At 43.0% G+C, this 16818-nt stretch overlaps 1 protein-coding gene and 1 long non-coding RNA gene across 3 annotated transcripts; both read right to left on the bottom strand.

The window, feature by feature from the left end:
* Window positions 1-1538: 1538 nt before the first annotated feature.
* LOC139210200 (uncharacterized) lies at window positions 1539-2559 on the bottom strand. The gene is made up of 2 exons (XR_011585236.1): window positions 1819-2559; window positions 1539-1777 (listed from the first exon to the last, which is right to left on the bottom strand). It is a non-coding gene; the product is annotated as an uncharacterized lncRNA (long non-coding RNA).
* A 161-nt stretch (window positions 2560-2720) lies between these two features.
* Window positions 2721-11105, bottom strand: LOC139209619 (serine/threonine-protein kinase 38). Of its 2 annotated transcripts, XR_011585222.1 has the most exons (14): window positions 10937-11105; window positions 8947-8998; window positions 8413-8535; window positions 7746-7829; window positions 7535-7658; window positions 7005-7159; window positions 6558-6669; window positions 6264-6325; window positions 5547-5664; window positions 5345-5468; window positions 5119-5214; window positions 4913-5007; window positions 2960-4823; window positions 2721-2926 (listed from the first exon to the last, which is right to left on the bottom strand). XR_011585222.1 is itself a non-coding variant. In XM_070839405.1 (13 exons), the coding sequence occupies exons 1-13, from the start codon at window positions 11065-11067 to the stop codon at window positions 4687-4689; spliced, it is 1413 nt and encodes a 470-aa protein (XP_070695506.1). In that variant the 5' UTR covers window positions 11068-11105; the 3' UTR covers window positions 2721-4686. The 2 variants fall into 2 exon arrangements, 1 of the variants encoding a protein (XP_070695506.1); XM_070839405.1 differs by having other exon boundaries at window positions 2721-4823.
* Window positions 11106-16818: the final 5713 nt, after the last annotated feature.

The following is a 16818-nucleotide window of genomic DNA, read 5'->3' as shown; positions in this document are numbered from 1 at the left end:
CGATTAGATAAAAGGAAAACACAGGGAAATGAATATTCCTAGAAAATGCATGGAAACAGGGCGAGAATGAAACCTTACATGATAGGAAAGATTAAAAACTGATCTCAGCATGTCACAGATGCTCTCAGTATATGTAGAGAACTTAAAAATTCCAAATTTTCTTTTTGCTTGTGTTAAAATATTTCTGTGCTTTTTTTTTTTCCATTTCATCACCATCATACACACTCCTCACTAAAAGTCAGGGATATTCAGCTTTCAGGTGAACGTAATGTGACCTTCTCTAAACCTTTGAATGCACATGTCCAACTGTTCAGTGTCTCAGTACTTTCTGCACCAGCTGCTGTTCTCTAACAAGAAGCTTCACAGCAACATTCACAACAGGTTTGATCCATGAATCCACCAATACATTTCCTGCTTCAGTTAGAATTGGTATTTAAACAGTCCTCCTCATCCTGCTGTTCACATTCTGACATCATGAGACCAAGACGACACCTAACAGTTGATCAGCAGCACCTCAACACTGGAGGCTTCAAACAGGAAGTCCTCAGACGGAGGTGTTCACTGAGCTTAGAGGGTCACAGAGTGTCATCAGGAGGTTGGAACAGTGATACAGAGACTGGAAGAGTCACAGAAAGGAGAGGAGTGGACGTCCTTTGGCCACGTCCCAATTTATTGAGACACTGAACATGTTCTGTTGTGGTTTACCTACCACTGTTGGTAGATTTTCTTTAAATAAATAGTTTAAGATGAATAAAATCACCAGTGCATGCTTCTACTTAAATGTCCTACTTTCATGATATAATATCACTGTAGCATTCACTTTTTACATTTTCCATATATTTCACCTGAAAGTCGAACATCCCTAACTTTTAGTGAGTAGTGTGTGTGACTTATGGTGGACTGAAGCTACCACACTGTTCTTTGTGCTTCTCCTCATGTGACTTACTTTGCTGTGATTGGTTCCCGCACTGGTTATGGCAGTAAAGTCTTTGCTACTCGGCAGCGTTCGGCTCCTCTTTAAACCTGGTCACCACTTTCTCTTAAGACCCCATTCTCAGCTGTTGACTGGTGTTTCTTCTCCTCTGGGTTCAAGTTCATCAGAAGACAATTAATTACTACGTCCATTTCATTTCCAAATGGTTCCCAGACCAGTCGTGAGTCGCTAAGGAGCAGAGTTTGTGTTGTTTTGTCAGTGTATGTGTGTTTCCCTTTGTTCAAAATAAATGGATCTGAGCTCTTGATATATATGAACTATGATATTACCAATTAAATGTTATTTGTGGCCTCGCATAGCTTCCCTGTTCATTTTCTCTTTGGAGAACATGTGAGACTTTCAGATATTTGAAGATTTTTGCTGTGAAGTTTCAAATCAAAACAAGTTATAAGGAGTGATCCAAGCCTGACTAAAGCGGACACCTCGGCCTTAGATGGATCCTGTTTACTGGACCGTCTTCAGACAGCCGTGAGCTGCAGACACACACCCCCCCCCACCAACACTCAGCGAGCATCCGTCCAAACACAGCGAAGGAGTCGACACAGTAAGTGCAGAGGAATTCATTGTCACATAGCAGAAGACAATAAAACAGCCACCTACTACCAAGAGCAGTGGTTTAAATAATGTACACCCACCTTCCCAGAACCCCTCCTCCCCACCCTCCATCACACGTGGTACATGATGACAGAGCAGAGGACTCACACACACACACACACACACACACACACACACACTATAGAAAACATACAGGTCTTCAAACAATCCAACATAGCATCATTTTCACTGAGCACGATGGCGTCCTCACACAGTCCGACATCTCTCACACACAAAGTGGCATCATCAATAAAACAAGTCATTCTGCGTGCTCTATTGCTTTAAGCGAACTCGTCTTCCGTTTGGTGAAAGCATGCGGAGCAGGAGCGTCCAAGTAACACAAAGTTTGTTAAAGATAGAGGCCTCTGCCATAGAAATAAAATAAAATTAAAAAAAAAAGAAAAAAAAAAAAGCTCCACTGCGTGCTTTTCTAAAATGTTAACAATGTGCGGAGCTTCATCTACACACTACCTGAATACACTGAGCTTCATATTACAAACACAAAGAAAAACCTTCACACTCAACTGTTAGATATGGAAGCCCATTCCTGCCAAGAAAAAATAAAAAATAAACAAACGTTAAAATATCGGAATGACAACAAAGTTTATATTTTTCACCGCGACCAGACTGTATAAAAGAAGTGGGCGGAGCCACTGTGATGTCAACCATTTGTTTGTGGACGCCATTTTCAATCCTTGAGTTTCGCATTTTCAAAATTGCCATCTTCCCCAGCCTCTGATTGGCTAGCCAGTCGATAGCCCCACTCTAAGCCCCCCCCCCCCCCTCTCTTCCTCTAAATGGACCATAATTGACTAAATGAACATCCTGCTGTGCTGAAGAAGACTGTGAACTACAGACTGAGAGCAGAAACTCATCAGGAAAATGTTCACTGAGATAAATCAGGAGAGAAGTCGGCTCATTTTCCATCCAATCAGACTTCTGTTTGGAGCCAGTGGAGTCGCCTCTTCTTTAATAATAATTCTACGTCTCTCTAAAGTATTAACGTCATAATTCCATCGTGTCAGATTTTGACCCTGTAAATCTGAACATATGATCTTACTAAAAAGTTTGTCACTGATTTTGACCAGCAAACTCAAAATGTTAAAAAAAAAAAAAAGACAAACTTGAGAGTCGACGCTCAGAGAAGAAGGAGGTCAAATCTGATCAACATTGTGATAAAAGACAAACTCACAAAATCTAAATCATGACATCTGTTATTTAAGCCATCATTTCTACTTGGTTCATAATTGTGATTTATGCTCTCCCTTTTTTATTTTACCATTCCAGTCCTCTTTCTTGTTTCTGGGGGGGGAAATGGGCTTCCACAGTTCACCACTCCTCACGGCCAAGACAAAGACTAAAAGAACAAACAAAAAAGGTGCATGGTCCAGGCTACATTCACACAAACAGCATTTGGAATTATTGTGGCAAAGCATTATTATTTTCTCCGTGACTCCATCAAACTTAATGTACATCCATTTGAAATGACAGCATTCTGGATCTTGTGTTCACTGAAACCTGTTTAGCCCTGTGCTCCTAAATAAAAAAGTAACTCTGTGATGCTGGATCTCGTTTGGAGGACGAGCACTGCTGCTGCTGCTGCTGCTGCTGCTTCGTCCGGTTACTCCTTAACATGCCGAGTGTCTCTTCAAAAAAAAAAAAGACAACACACTTTAACACACACACACACACTCTCACTCTCACGGTGACAAAAGCAATGCTACTGTAAAAGCCTTCAAACTTCCTGATCTCAGCAATCAACCAGCACACTACAACAGATCTAAATAGATTTAAAAAATAATTAAACTTCATCAACCAAACCAATTCAATGTGTTGTGAAAGTGAAACCTGCAGCAGAGGCGGGGATTTAAACCAGCCCAGGATCAGGTGTGGCCAGTTTCTAAAGCTATTCTTTATCCCCACAAGGCTGCACATGCCGAGAGTCCTCCACACAAAGTGAAGACTTTATTAGGACCCATTCTGTGCACCAGCTTCTGCCTCAGATTCCCCGTTTGTCTGCAGTGTTGCACCAACACAAGCCGATGAAGCTGCACAGGGAGCTGCTGAAAGCCCATCCGCTAGCAGAGACTTTGAACAGCACACGTCTGCCCCACGGTACTGGACCCATTCACAGGGGGACCACATTAAAAGTCTGACTTTGCAAAATGTTCATGGCTTTTAAAAAAAAAAAAAAAAAAAAGGTAAAATATAGACATTTGTGGGGCAATTGTGACTTCAGTGACCTGAGATGGTGCCTTCTGTTCTGTCAAACTCATGTGGCCATAAGTGGACCACAGTCCAGACTAACGAGCTGTAGGTCTGTCTGCGCTGGAGCTGGATCAAATATCACTTAAGGTGCTAAAGGTGTCTGAAGATAAGGGGTCGCTGTGAAAATGTAACAAGGCTGAACAAGATGCACCGTTGTCATGTTCACGCTTTTCAACAAGCAACTCTCGCAAAGATCAATCCATAAAACTACAATTGTAAGTTACAAGAAGTGACGTGACAAAGGGTCGAGCAGGAAGGTTCAGCTCACAGTCTTTGGTCTTTAGGCCGTCTGAAGAGGCCAGCAGCACTTTACAGAAGCCTCGTGTGAGCCTAGAGAAACGACAAGAAACATTTGGAGAGAATCCCTGAAGAGCGCCTGATTCACTTCAAGTGGCCACTTGATGCAGTGCTGAAGCTGATCAGTCAATGTGAGAGGGGAAAGGAGCAGATGAGCCCTTGGTAGGTCCAGCAGCCTGGTGCTGGTTTATAGAGGGAATGTAAATAATGCTGGTGTCAGGAGTGACGACGTGCTTCTGCATCCGCCGGTGAACAGATACCCAGTCCAGTCTTCATGTGGGAGCAGGAAGTAGAAAGGAACCCTCAGAAGAGTCAGAGAAAGTGAAGACCTGCAGAAATGAAGGCAGCAGTTCCTATGGTGGAAAGCAATGGACGAAATGGAGCCCTTTATTATTTGTAGAGTCCTGAGTTCCTCACTCTGGGAGCAGAGAACAGAGCTCTCCTTTCAGGGCTGGAGTTCTTCAGACTACGAGGGTTTGGACGACTCATTCAGGTTTCACGGTGGTGTTGGTTAAAGGCCAGTGTGAAGGCGCTCATCTCTTCCCTGACTTCATGTAGGACGGTATGGCCCCTCGAGCAGTCAGGCCCTCGAAGCGCTTGTAAGTGTAGTTAATGAAGACCCAGTCCTTGTTCTTCAGGTCGGCCTCGGTCTGGTTGGACACTGGGGCGACTGGAGAAGGAAAGAGGGGGGGGGGGGTTAATCATGTCAGATATCACAACAGAGGCACAAAACGTGCAGTGTGTTCAAAGGCAGCGTACCTGTAGGTGTGAGGATGTCTGAATCAGGGAACTCATCAAAGTTTGACGTGTCGTCGATGCTTTTGATCTCTATGGGGATGGCAGCAGGTCTCTCTCTGGAGAACACATCAGTGGAGTTAGGAGAACACAAGTGGAACTTCTCGGACCAGGCACAGATTTATAAAGTCTCACTGTGACGACACAAAACCTGTGAGAGCAGCCCCCACCTGATATGGTCGTAGTCCACCCCCTCAAAGAAAGGATTGGACTTTATGTCGTCCACACCCACAGCACCAATCCTGTGCTCCTCCTCACAGCAGAACCTGCAACACAACACCACTTCACTTAGTACCAGACACATTCAGCAGCTCACCCTGAACCATCTTAGGTGTCAGGTGATATGTTCCAAACAAAATACAGTCACATGAACAGGGGGGGGGGGGGTGTTCCTGCCTTAGAATGAGGTCTTTGGCCTTCTCTGATATAGGCACTTCTGGAGGAAAGGTCAGCGTCTCTCGCCAGTTCATCACCTTCCTGTACGTCTCCTGAGGCGTCTCCGAGCAGAACGGAGGGTAACCTGTGGAGACACCCGCCGTGAGTCAGCTGCTCTGCTCCCCTTCAAGACTAACAGGCTGGACACTGTTCCTATCTTTACCTATCAGCATCTCGTACATGATGACACCCAGGCTCCACCAGTCGCACAGCTTGTTGTATCCATTCTGCATGAAGACCTCTGGAGCGATGTAGTCCGGGGTTCCCACTGTGGAGAAAGCCTGACAGGAGTGGGAACAACACGGAGCAGGTTAGAGGCCGTTTGGTCTGACGTGACATTAAAACCCTTCGTGACGGCTGCACTCTCAATTTGGAACGTTTCCATCGGCTGTGTTGAGGGGAGAGGCCTTCCTGAACATAGAGCTATATCCTTTTAGACTGAAGGCTGTGAGTTTTATCTCTGTGCTCTTTTCAGTGGTTCCATGTGTGCAGGACTCCAAATAAAGGACAATCACCACAACCACAAACTCTGCTGCCTTCCAGCAGACAGGACCTGTACCACCTTCAGCGCTCAGGAAAGCAGAATGCTGACCTCGTGACCTCGTCACTGAGTCACACTGTCCTGTATTACTGGTTTTTATGTTGACACACATTGTGTGAGCACTGTTGGAGCCTGAGATTTAAGAAGTGTTCATGAGTGTACATGACAAATAAAGAATTGAAAAACTTAATTACGTCTGAGGTGTCCAGCAAACGAACAACTTGAATACTTGTAACCGTTTCTTAAATTGTGCTGCATGTATTCATACGTTCCTCACTTTATCTCGGCGGTCATAAATGAAAAGCCAGCTCTTGTAATCAGATCTCTGCTCAGACCTACCAGCTGCCTCCTGTTCCTCTTCCAGGTCTCTGCTTTCCTCTTGGAGTTCATGTTCTGGAAGGCTGTGGAGACATGACAGCAAGCAGTCACCTCCCTGATGCAGTTCACACCTAAACGTCTCATGCAGGCAACATGTGCTGCTCAACTTTAGCCAGGAAACAGTGTTACAACCATTAAATAGACTCAAACTTTCCAATTATGTATGCAATTCTAAAAACCAACAAAACAAATGTGAATGGCTGCGGTTTCATGCAAACTACACTGAAATAAATAAAAAGGAAGGGGTTGCCTGACTTTGCTTACTGAGGTCACTGGGCAGGCTGTGGTTTAGGTTCTTGTAGAACTCAGTACGGTGAGCCCTCTTCAGCCCTGTGCACAGACCAAAGTCTGACAGCTTCACGTGACCCTGGAAGCACACAGCACACTACTATGACTTCTGAGGTCTGCAGCACACACTGACGTTTGGGCACACATGTGGACCATACAGAGTTGAAAGTATGAGTTACAGTTTGAGTGAGCTACATATGCAGACTGTGGAGGGTAAGAAGCGTCCAGACGTAAGTGGGTGTACATGAAAAAGGACCAAACTCCAGTGTGGCTTCAATACTTGGAACATGAAATATCAGAACTGAATAAGTTGGCGTGATGCTTTTAAATCTTGTAACCCCACTCAAGGTCACAACATCCGAGGCTCTTTTGTAAAAGGTAATACAAAATAAACGGTGATCAGCCACGACTCACCCTGGAGTCCAGCAGCAGGTTGTCTGGTTTGATGTCTCTGTGAATGAAGCCCAGCTGGTGGATGGAGTCGATGGCCAGCACGGTCTCTGCGATGTAGAACTGGGTGGCTTCTTCTGTCAGAGTGTCCTTCTTCATCAGCAGGGTCATCATGTCTCCTGCACCGCAGCAGCAATGACCAAAGTCATGTTATAGAGAAGGACAGAGACCTCGTCTAACAGCCCCTGCTGCCCCTGGGTTACCCTTCAGTGATCAGTCAAATGGACATGACAGCTGCTTCATTCAGAAACCAAGAAAGTCCTCCAGTAGCACTACCTAGCTTGTGATGGTAAATTGACTATACTAGTCTTTTGCACCACTCAAAGCGCATTCAGACACTGATAGCAGGACCAGCTGGTATCAGCTGTGCCTCACAAGGTTCAGCATCTTGCCTAAGGACACTTGGACATGTGGACTGGAGGGGATCGACCCACCAATCTTGTGATTGATCCACCGCTGAGGCACAGCCCCACAGTACTGTGTGGTAGGTTTACCTCCAGGGAGGAACTCCATGATGAGGTAGAGGTTCATCTTATCCTGGAAGCTGTAGAACATTTTGACCACCCACAGGCTATCTGCCTCCACCAGAATGTCCCGCTCAGCACGGATATGACCGACCTGACAAACAGAAGGGACACGCCCACCATCACACACAGCTTCAAACATGTCTGACTGATGTTTACCAGAAGCATTCCACTGCCTCACCTGTTCTTTCTCCAGCATGTCAGCTTTGCGAAGGATCTTCATGGCGTAGACATGACCGGTGTCTTTCTTCTGTACCAGACGAACCTGGAGGGAAACAACAACAACAACAACGCTCATACCAACCTGACAGAGGCTCCAGTGATGCAGACAAAGACCCTCTCATATCAAATCTAATAAGAGAACATGTGTGTGTGTTTCACATTGATTTAACTCACTCTGTGCTGTGTGCTTCTGGTATAACATGTGAGTGGGACTTAAGATACATGAGCATGTTTACTATCGGTAAACAGGTCACAAACACCAAACCTGTGACGCACAAATGACAGACGAGCATTTGTCTCCCCCACTGGGTATAAACTGGAAGATATTTCTGAGTTACAGGGTATCAATGGTGTCTGTGTACACACATATTACAGTGCACTTATAGAACACACACACAATGCCATAAATGATATAGTACATTCAGCATTGTCAGCCAAGAGTCTGCAGATGTCAAGATATCAGATGCTGTTTGTGTCGGTTATTGTGTTGCTCGATTCAACATGATCTGAAACGAGCTACAGAGATGAATCTTTACACACTAACTAGAAATGACCTAATGGAACGGTACGATGGTACTATGACATCTAACAGGAATCGTTTCCAAGTATTTACTGAAAAGTTTTACCTCTCCAAACGCTCCTCGGCCGATCACCTTCAGGGACTCGAAGTCCTCCAGACCCAGTCGAGTGCGTTTCAGACGCAGAAACTCCGTCTCTTTCCTCGCATGCTGAGAACGTCGCATACGTTTCTGCAGAGCACAGACACCACTTCTAAAAACACCGATATGTGAGAGGCACACTTGCTATGCAACATCAACTGCATATTTCTTAAGCATTAACTAAAATGGTCTGTATTTGTATAGCACCTTCCTGCTTGTTTGAGTTGAACACCATGATGTGCACTAAATTCTCAAAGACAAAGATACAGGTCATGGGTGGATGCATGATGGATTAGAATGAAATTTGCCTGGGAAGTGTAAAATATCCAAGCTATTCCTTTAAGCTACATGTTTCTGATCTGAAGAGTTGTGTGTGAGGGATATTGGTTCAGTCATCATAAAGTGTTGTTCACTCACAGGAAACAAACATCAGGCACGTCTACAAACCCAGCCGACGCTGCAGGAATTCTCCAACAGCACTAGTGTGTGTGTGTCACTCACCTCTTCATCAGCCAAACCCTCCTGATCCATCACCTTCTCCAGCTTCTGCTGCCTGAAAAGACAAAATGGCCATTAACATTGTTTTATAGCCACAAGGTAGCGTATGCACATCTCAAGAAGGCAAAAACAATATCAAGACATTAACGCTACCGAAAAAAAAGGATTCCTTGAGTAACTATGATATTTCAGGATGACGCCTTCATTAGGTATCATTAGTAAGCAACAGAGAAGCTCCATACAGAGTGTTGGATCAATCATGTATCCGTACAACGGAGAGCACATGAAACTCACTACATATCAAGAGCATGAATTCAAATACTGACTCCATTACTATACTTGTTACTGGGGAGTGACATATTGCACCAAAGAGCCACCATGTAATGTTATATTTTTCTAAATAAATGACAATAATTTTACCGGCTGTGCTTCACTGCTGTGAGCCTCAGACCAGCATATTATCAAACCATGGACTTTTTGTTCCCGTTATCGTCGGGTGACTGAATTCCCCATTTAAACAAGTAGATCGCTCATCCTCCTCACTAAACCAATCAGGACAGTGATGAACTCATTCTGATGCAACTCCCCACAACAGGAAGTGGCCTCGCCTCAGCTTAATTCTGATGAAACACAACACACGAAAAAATAAGATGGGACTAATGTTGATTACTTTGTGTGTGTGTGTGTGTGTGTGACTGACTCTACCTGAGTGAATGAAGAGGTTACACACTGACAGTGTTGATGTAGTGTAGTACAGAGACCAGACAATCATCTGCCAACCCGCTTTTTCTTTGGGTGGTTAAAAGGAAACCAGTGAGGCCATAGTTTCTGTTCCGAACCAATTCAGAAACCTGAATTTGGATATGTGCCAATACTGATATTTACCGATGCCACCGCTCTCTCTCCTCGAGTATTATCATAATTATTATTTATTATCCTTCAGTTGGTTACACAAGGCTATAGTAACCACACAGCACTTATTATTTAACCCTTTCATGCATACAGGTCACTACAGTGTGCAGCCATTCAAAAGCTGGTTTCTTGTACATGCATGAGTTTTGATGGCGTAGTTGCACATCAGCCACTACAGTGAAGCTACTGCATCATCTCAGACACTGACTGCTGCCCAGTGGGAAGCCAAGATGGTTGACAGACAGCCAGAAACACCAAGTTGCTAATTTCTTTCTGTTCAAACCTTCTATAAAAAGAGACCCTTGCAGGTAAGAAAAATATGGTGACATCAAGTAACATCTAAGGAGTGATGCAATTGCTAAATTTTGCAAGTATTGATTTTATATTGGGAGGAAATTCTGATTAATTTTACATCATGCATCAGTAGCTATATTTCAACTACTGGACCTGTAAATATATCTTAATAAAATTTGGGTTGAAAAAAAAAAAAAAAAGTTCAAATCTTGTTTTTCAGCCAAAAGATGAATGAATAAAAATTAACAAAAATCCTGACTGAGGTTATCAGAATTCATGCATGAAAGGGTTAAGGACCAAAGAACCAACCTACCAAAATGCCTTCAATGCATGTGTTCCAGAGCTATGTGTTTTTAACTGTAGGTTAGCTAAGGCTTCACACATAACTAGGTGTAATAGTGCAAATCGTTAAGGTGACTCCTTTAATGCTTTGAAAAAACTTGCACAGCAGTGTATCAACAAGTAGATTTCTACAAGTGTTAACAAATAAGAGAATTTCAAAGAGTTGATGCAAGAAAACTTGAGTAATGACAAGCTGGTGGTGTCCTGACGTCCTTCCTCTGCATGTCTGCATGGGCTGTTGTATTTTGAAAACTGACAGAAAATTTTCTATGCTGTTTTTGTGTCTGGTTTCCTGCAGACTCATTTGAATAGAGCAGAAAGCTGCTTCTGAGACACCACTGCTAGAACTTGTAGCATTTACACGTCGCAGCCTGAACACGCTGCAGACGCTCCCAAGTGGGATTTAGCATCGAGTGCTGCAAAAAGTCAGTGTGCAGCCACTCACCTCATTTCTCTCTCCTCATGTTGGGCAATGAGGTTACTGTAGAAGTTCTCCAGGGTCACTTTGGCCATGGTGACCCGCTCCTTGGTGTGGTTACTCATGGAGGAGCACGAGCTCTGGCCAGTCATTGCCATGCTTTACCTGGAAAGACACTGAAGTGAGCATGTCTGCAATGCAATATGTTCCCTGTGAGTCCACACTGCTGCCATACAGCCACAAAAAAAAAAAAAGCACAGACTGCAAAATGCCTGCCTTATTTAAATGTTCCTCATGAGGGCAGATATCTGAACTCTGAGGTTAGCTCTAAAAAATTGGAACAATGACAAGAGATGACTGTTGGCCCCTAAAAAAAGGGAAGGAAGGCTGCTGGTTGTGCAGAGCAGTGTTGATAATAGTGTGTCACTGCAGTTATGAAGAAATGATGAGGAAATCTGATTTGTGCAAGCGCTCATGGCGGAGTCCTTCTGTGAGATCGATGGAGTTTCGAGGCTAAATGGGCTTCACAGTGGGTGCACTTATACCTGCATCATGTAAAGTTATAGCTGCCACGAGCAATTATGGACACTACACAAAAATTGGCTCATTATGGCTGTTGGATCTGATGAGATGAGTCTGCATGGCTTCCTGCTACATTAAATGGATTTAATTTTATGTGTGCACAGTAGATTATAAGTAAGTGAGCGATTTATCACAGCGTTGAGAGTTCTTAAGCGTAAGATCAAGGTTGGGTTAGGATTGTTTCACATCAACCTTAAAACAACACTCACACATGCCTACACCGGGCGTTGTTGGACGCTGTAATAACTCAACCTATCTTTGTCCTGCTGCAGTCTTTAGGTTTATCCCACAGCATTTGTGTCAGACGTGTTACAGGAGTGTTGTTGGAAGATTTCTGTAGCGACATCCAGAAAAAGTAGCCTTAGTGATTATTCTGATATGAGACACAAGGACATTAAGTCAAGACGGACAATTTACGTAATGGGAAACACGTTTAAAAAAAAAAAATTGGCTTGAGTTTAATTAGAGATCATTCAACTAATTACTCTAAAGCAGTTTCAGCTTCTATCCCATAAAATACTGCATTGTGTACTTGTCAAACGTGTCTGGTATGATGGATAACCCACGTTGGCCTGAACATAGTTTTAGGGTGAAGGTAAAAAGATCTGTAGGAGTTAAAGACAGTCACATGCTGCAGCATCCCCCAGAACAGAAGACTTAAACTGACCATAATCTGCACAAACTATTTTGCACCTCTATTTATCTATTATCTATTAAGCTGTACATTTTATTTTATATTATTTATTTTTTTAGTTGTATATACAGAGCTTAACAAATGTATTAGACCTCCACCCAGTGGAAGGTGTTTGCCTCCGCTGCCCTAAATTAACAGTATTGCTGATTACCAATATATATAATATATATGTACCAAGAAGACAATGACCCCAAGCATACTTCAAAGCTGTGCAGAGACTACTTGACCAAGAAAAGGAATCTGGAGTAGAGGAACTGATGGACTGGACAAGTCAAAGTCCAGACTTGAATCCTATCGAACAGATCTGGGATTTATTGGATTAAAAAATAGATCACACGCTAATTTAATCCTAAACAAGTCTGAGGGAACAGCTGGGAACTATTTGGAGCTCAATAACAAAAGAGACGGTGGAAAAGTCCATGAAAACAATCAGGGAGGTCAAACTAGATATTAAGATTTCTGGTTCAAATATGTGAATAAGGACTATTTAGTTGTTCCAGTTTGTTATTTACCTAATAAATAATAATATAATGTTTAATTTGAAACAAGTTGTTGACAGATTTCTAAAATATTTGTGTTTTCTTGTTTTTATGACATATATTAAGCACTGTACCTTATTTATATTACTTACTTTGGTGTGTCTTTCTTTAATAATACTGTTAAGCAGTGTCACCAGGAACCACAGACTTCTTCATGTCACAATAAACTCTTTGATTTTATTATATTTAGGGACAATCTAACACTGGGGATTCGGCTTATTTGTGAAAACGCAGGGATGGGGGACCTAAAACTGATAATACCTCCTCTATAAATCGATCTGTGGTGAAGTTTATCTTAGTTTTCTTGCCCACCACAGTGTGGCCCAGCCACAGACAACCACACGGAGCTGCACAAGTTGTTTGTTTCGGTTGCATCGCAGCCATACGTGCAATAAAAGTCCACGAAGAGTACAGGATTATGAGCAGAGCGCCCCTGAATCAACTCTTACCGCACTTTCATGTAACCTCAGTTCAGTTTACAGCTTATAGTTGTGCTTTGGCGTAGTTTCTGTAAACATTTAAACCTTAAAAACAAGTGTTTTAACGTGCTAGGGTTAGTTAGCTAGCTAGTTAGCTATTAAAGTTCCTGACGACGTCAAGCCACGCAGAGGAAGTGCGAGTGACACCGGATGATTCCTTCAAAATAAAACGCTAACGTTTAAAGGAAAAGGCCGTCTAAGACGCATCGTTCGCTATTCTGAGTTTTATTTTGAAAGCGTTCACCAAACATTTCCCGGCTAGCATTTCCGGAGCTTGATAGCTTGAAGTTACCCGGACGGACGGGGAGCTAAGGGAAAGTTAGCTGGTACACGTTAGCTACTTATCTGCTAAAAAAATCTCCACAGTCGTTTTGTTTTGAAAGAGGACATCATAGGAGAGGGGACGTTCACGATTCAGTCAGTAGAATGATTAGCTAAAGGAAACCCCCGACAGGTTACCTGCTCGTCCGTTCATTCTGCTGCTTTTAGAGTTGGTCTTTGTTCACTTACCTTGTCGAAGGTGCGGTGTCTGCCGTCTCTTCCTCTGCTCTGCGGGCTGTTGCGTCACCTTCAGCTGGAAGTCAGCCTGACACCTAGTGGTCAGAGCCGCTCAGCCCCTGCAGGCCCGGCCCACACAAAGATATGGGCGTTTTCTTTCTGCTCACACAGAGGGGAGGAAAATCCCATTTAATTATTGTTGGGTGGGGTAAAATGAAAAAAATATCTGCCTGCTGCACCAACCACAACCACCACCTAATGCACTTTATTACTATTATTATTACATAAGAATAAGAATGACTTTATTTATCCTGGAGGAAATTGTTGTGCCAGAGTGCGGTACAGAGGTCAAGTCACAACAATACAAAATATTAAAATACAAAATTGAACAGAAACTTAGACACAATAAAATACAATTAAATTAAATAGTCTGTCCCTTTTTTTAAAAAAACTAAAAGTACAGATTGAAAAGTACAAATTTGTGAAAAGTGTCACAGTGTGTGAGGTGAAGTGTGCAAAGTAAGTGAAACTGTACAGAATAGAATACTTTAACAATTAAATATGATATGTGCAAAGTGCAAACTGCAAAACGGGAGACAAAGTGAAAGGGAACGACATAACCCTGTTGTTGTTGTTTTGTAATTATTGTGTATATAATTGTTTCTTTGTGTATATAAGTTTTTCCTCTGTACATACACTACTCACTAAAAGTTAGGGATATTCAGCTTCCAGGTGAAATTTCAGGATGAACCTAAAATGCATTCTAACCTTTCCAGGTGAACTTAATGTGACCTTCTCTAAACCTTTGAATGCACATGTCCAACTGTTCAGTGTCTCAGTACTTTCTGCACCAGCTGCTGTTCTCTAACAAGAAGCTTAACAGCAACATTCACAACAGGTTTGATCCATGAATCCACCAATACATTTCCTGCTTCAGTTAGAATTGGTATTTAAACAGTCCTCCTCATCCTGCTGTTCACATTCTGACATCATGAGACCAAGACGACACCTAACAGTTGATCAGCAGCACCTCAACACTGGAGGCTTCAAACAGGAAGTCCTCAGACGGAGGTGTTCACTGAGCTTAGAGGGTCACAGAGTGTCATCAGGAGGTTGGAACAGTGATACAGAGACTGGAAGAGTCACAGAAAGGAGAGGAGTGGACGTCCTTTGGCCACGTCCCAATTTATTGAGACACTGAAATGTTTTGTTGTGGTTTACCTACCACTGTTGGTAGATTTTCTTTAAATAAATTGTTTAAGATGAAGAAATCACCAGTGCATGCTTCTACTTAAATGCCCTACTTTCATGATATAATATCACTGTAGCATTCACTTTTTACATTTTCCATATATTTCACCTGAAAGTTGAATAACTTTTTGTGAACCCTGTATTATATTATTGCTATTTAATTTTCTATTTCTTTAACTGTGTGCTTTTGTCTGTCCCCTTTGAGCTGCTGTAACAGCAAACTTTCCCCACTGAGGGATCAATAAATGATATCTATCTAATCTAACGCTCCTTTGCAACTTGCCTTAGACTTAGACTTTTCTTTATTGATCCCCCATAGGGGGAAATTCACATGTAATGATAAATAAATATTTACACTATGGACATAAAATGTATGGACAGGAGTATGAAATGAATGGAATGATGTGAGTGAAATCAGTGTGTTAACATCAGCCAGTGATGCTGCTGTTAAAGAGCCTGATGGCTGATGGGAGGAATGACCTGCAGTAGCGTTCCTTCTTGCAGGGTGGGGGCCTCAGCCTGCTGCTGAAGGAGCTGCTGAGGGCCCCCACAGTCCCGTGCAGAGGGTGAGAGGGGTTGTCCATGATGGACTTGAGTTTTGTTAGCGTCCTCCTCTCACCCACCTCCTCTATGGAGTCCAGGGAGCAGTCCAGGACAGAGCCGGCCCTCCTGACCAGTCTGTTCAGTCTCTTTCTGTGCTCCCTCCTCCTGCAGACGCCACCACAGAGTCATTAAAAGTCCTGAGCAGAGTCCTGCACACTCCAGAGGACCTCAGTCTGCTCCGCAGGTGGAGACGACTTTGGCCCTTCTTGTACAGGACACCTGTGTTGTGAGACCAGTCCAGTTTGTTGTTGAGGTGAACACCAGGTATTTGAGGGTCTCCACCCTCTTGCCTTGCAGGGTTGAGCCCTCAGCATGTTCAAATGTTTTAAATAATGTTATTAAAAGTAATAACAGTAGTTAAAGCATTGTTGGTATTAGGTGGAAGGTTTATATGACCACAGAGCAGAACAGAATTTCTTTGCACCCTGCTCCAATTTCCACTACAGTCAATAACAATGCATTATTATTAGTAGTGGTATTATTTGTATCATTATATATATATACATACACATCTATATTCTAATCTTTAGATTAAAGTATAGATCTTTAGATGTGTATATATATATATATATATAAATTTATATTTTAATCTTTAGACTTGTACCAACGCAATTTCGTTGTGTGCTGTTAACAGTTGTACAATGACAATAAAACCTCTTATGTCTTTGAAGTTGTCTAGCTAAAGCCTGGTGACTGATATTCACATCTCCAAATGTTGCTACGACAGCAGAAGGTTTTATCGGCACTCCCAAAACACCTGAAAAGGTTTTAAATATTAATGCCAGAAATGATCTAGTTTTTGGACACAAATTAAAACATATGTGAGAGGGCGGCTGGTGTTTACCCACACTGGTCACATACAGGATCGATACTGGCCGTAAACTTAGCCCCCCCTATCATTTCTACCTGTGTGAAGAAGCACCAGCACCTGAGGGGCGGCTGTGGCTCAGTGGTAGAGTGGGTCGTCCCTCAATCAGAAGGTCGGGGGTTCAATCCCCAGCTCCTATGGGTCAACATGTTGAAGTGTCCTCGGGCAAGACACTGAACCCCAACTGGCTCCTGAAGCAGCTTCAGTGTGTGAATGAGTGTGAAATGGATGAAATGGGTGAATGAGGATGTGATGTAAAGTGCTTTGAGTAGCTGAAATAACTAGAAAGGTGCTGTACACACTCACCCTCACTCGGAAAAGGGAATGTACCGCGTTAATCGGCTCATATGTTCGCCACTGCCGTCCATCGTGGATCACCATGAACTCCTTATCAC

This window comes from Pempheris klunzingeri, chromosome 11 (genome assembly GCF_042242105.1).
Source record: "Pempheris klunzingeri isolate RE-2024b chromosome 11, fPemKlu1.hap1, whole genome shotgun sequence".
NCBI classification, from domain to species: Eukaryota; Metazoa; Chordata; class Actinopteri; order Acropomatiformes; family Pempheridae; genus Pempheris; species Pempheris klunzingeri.
This window is presented reverse-complemented; position numbering and strand designations above follow the sequence as displayed.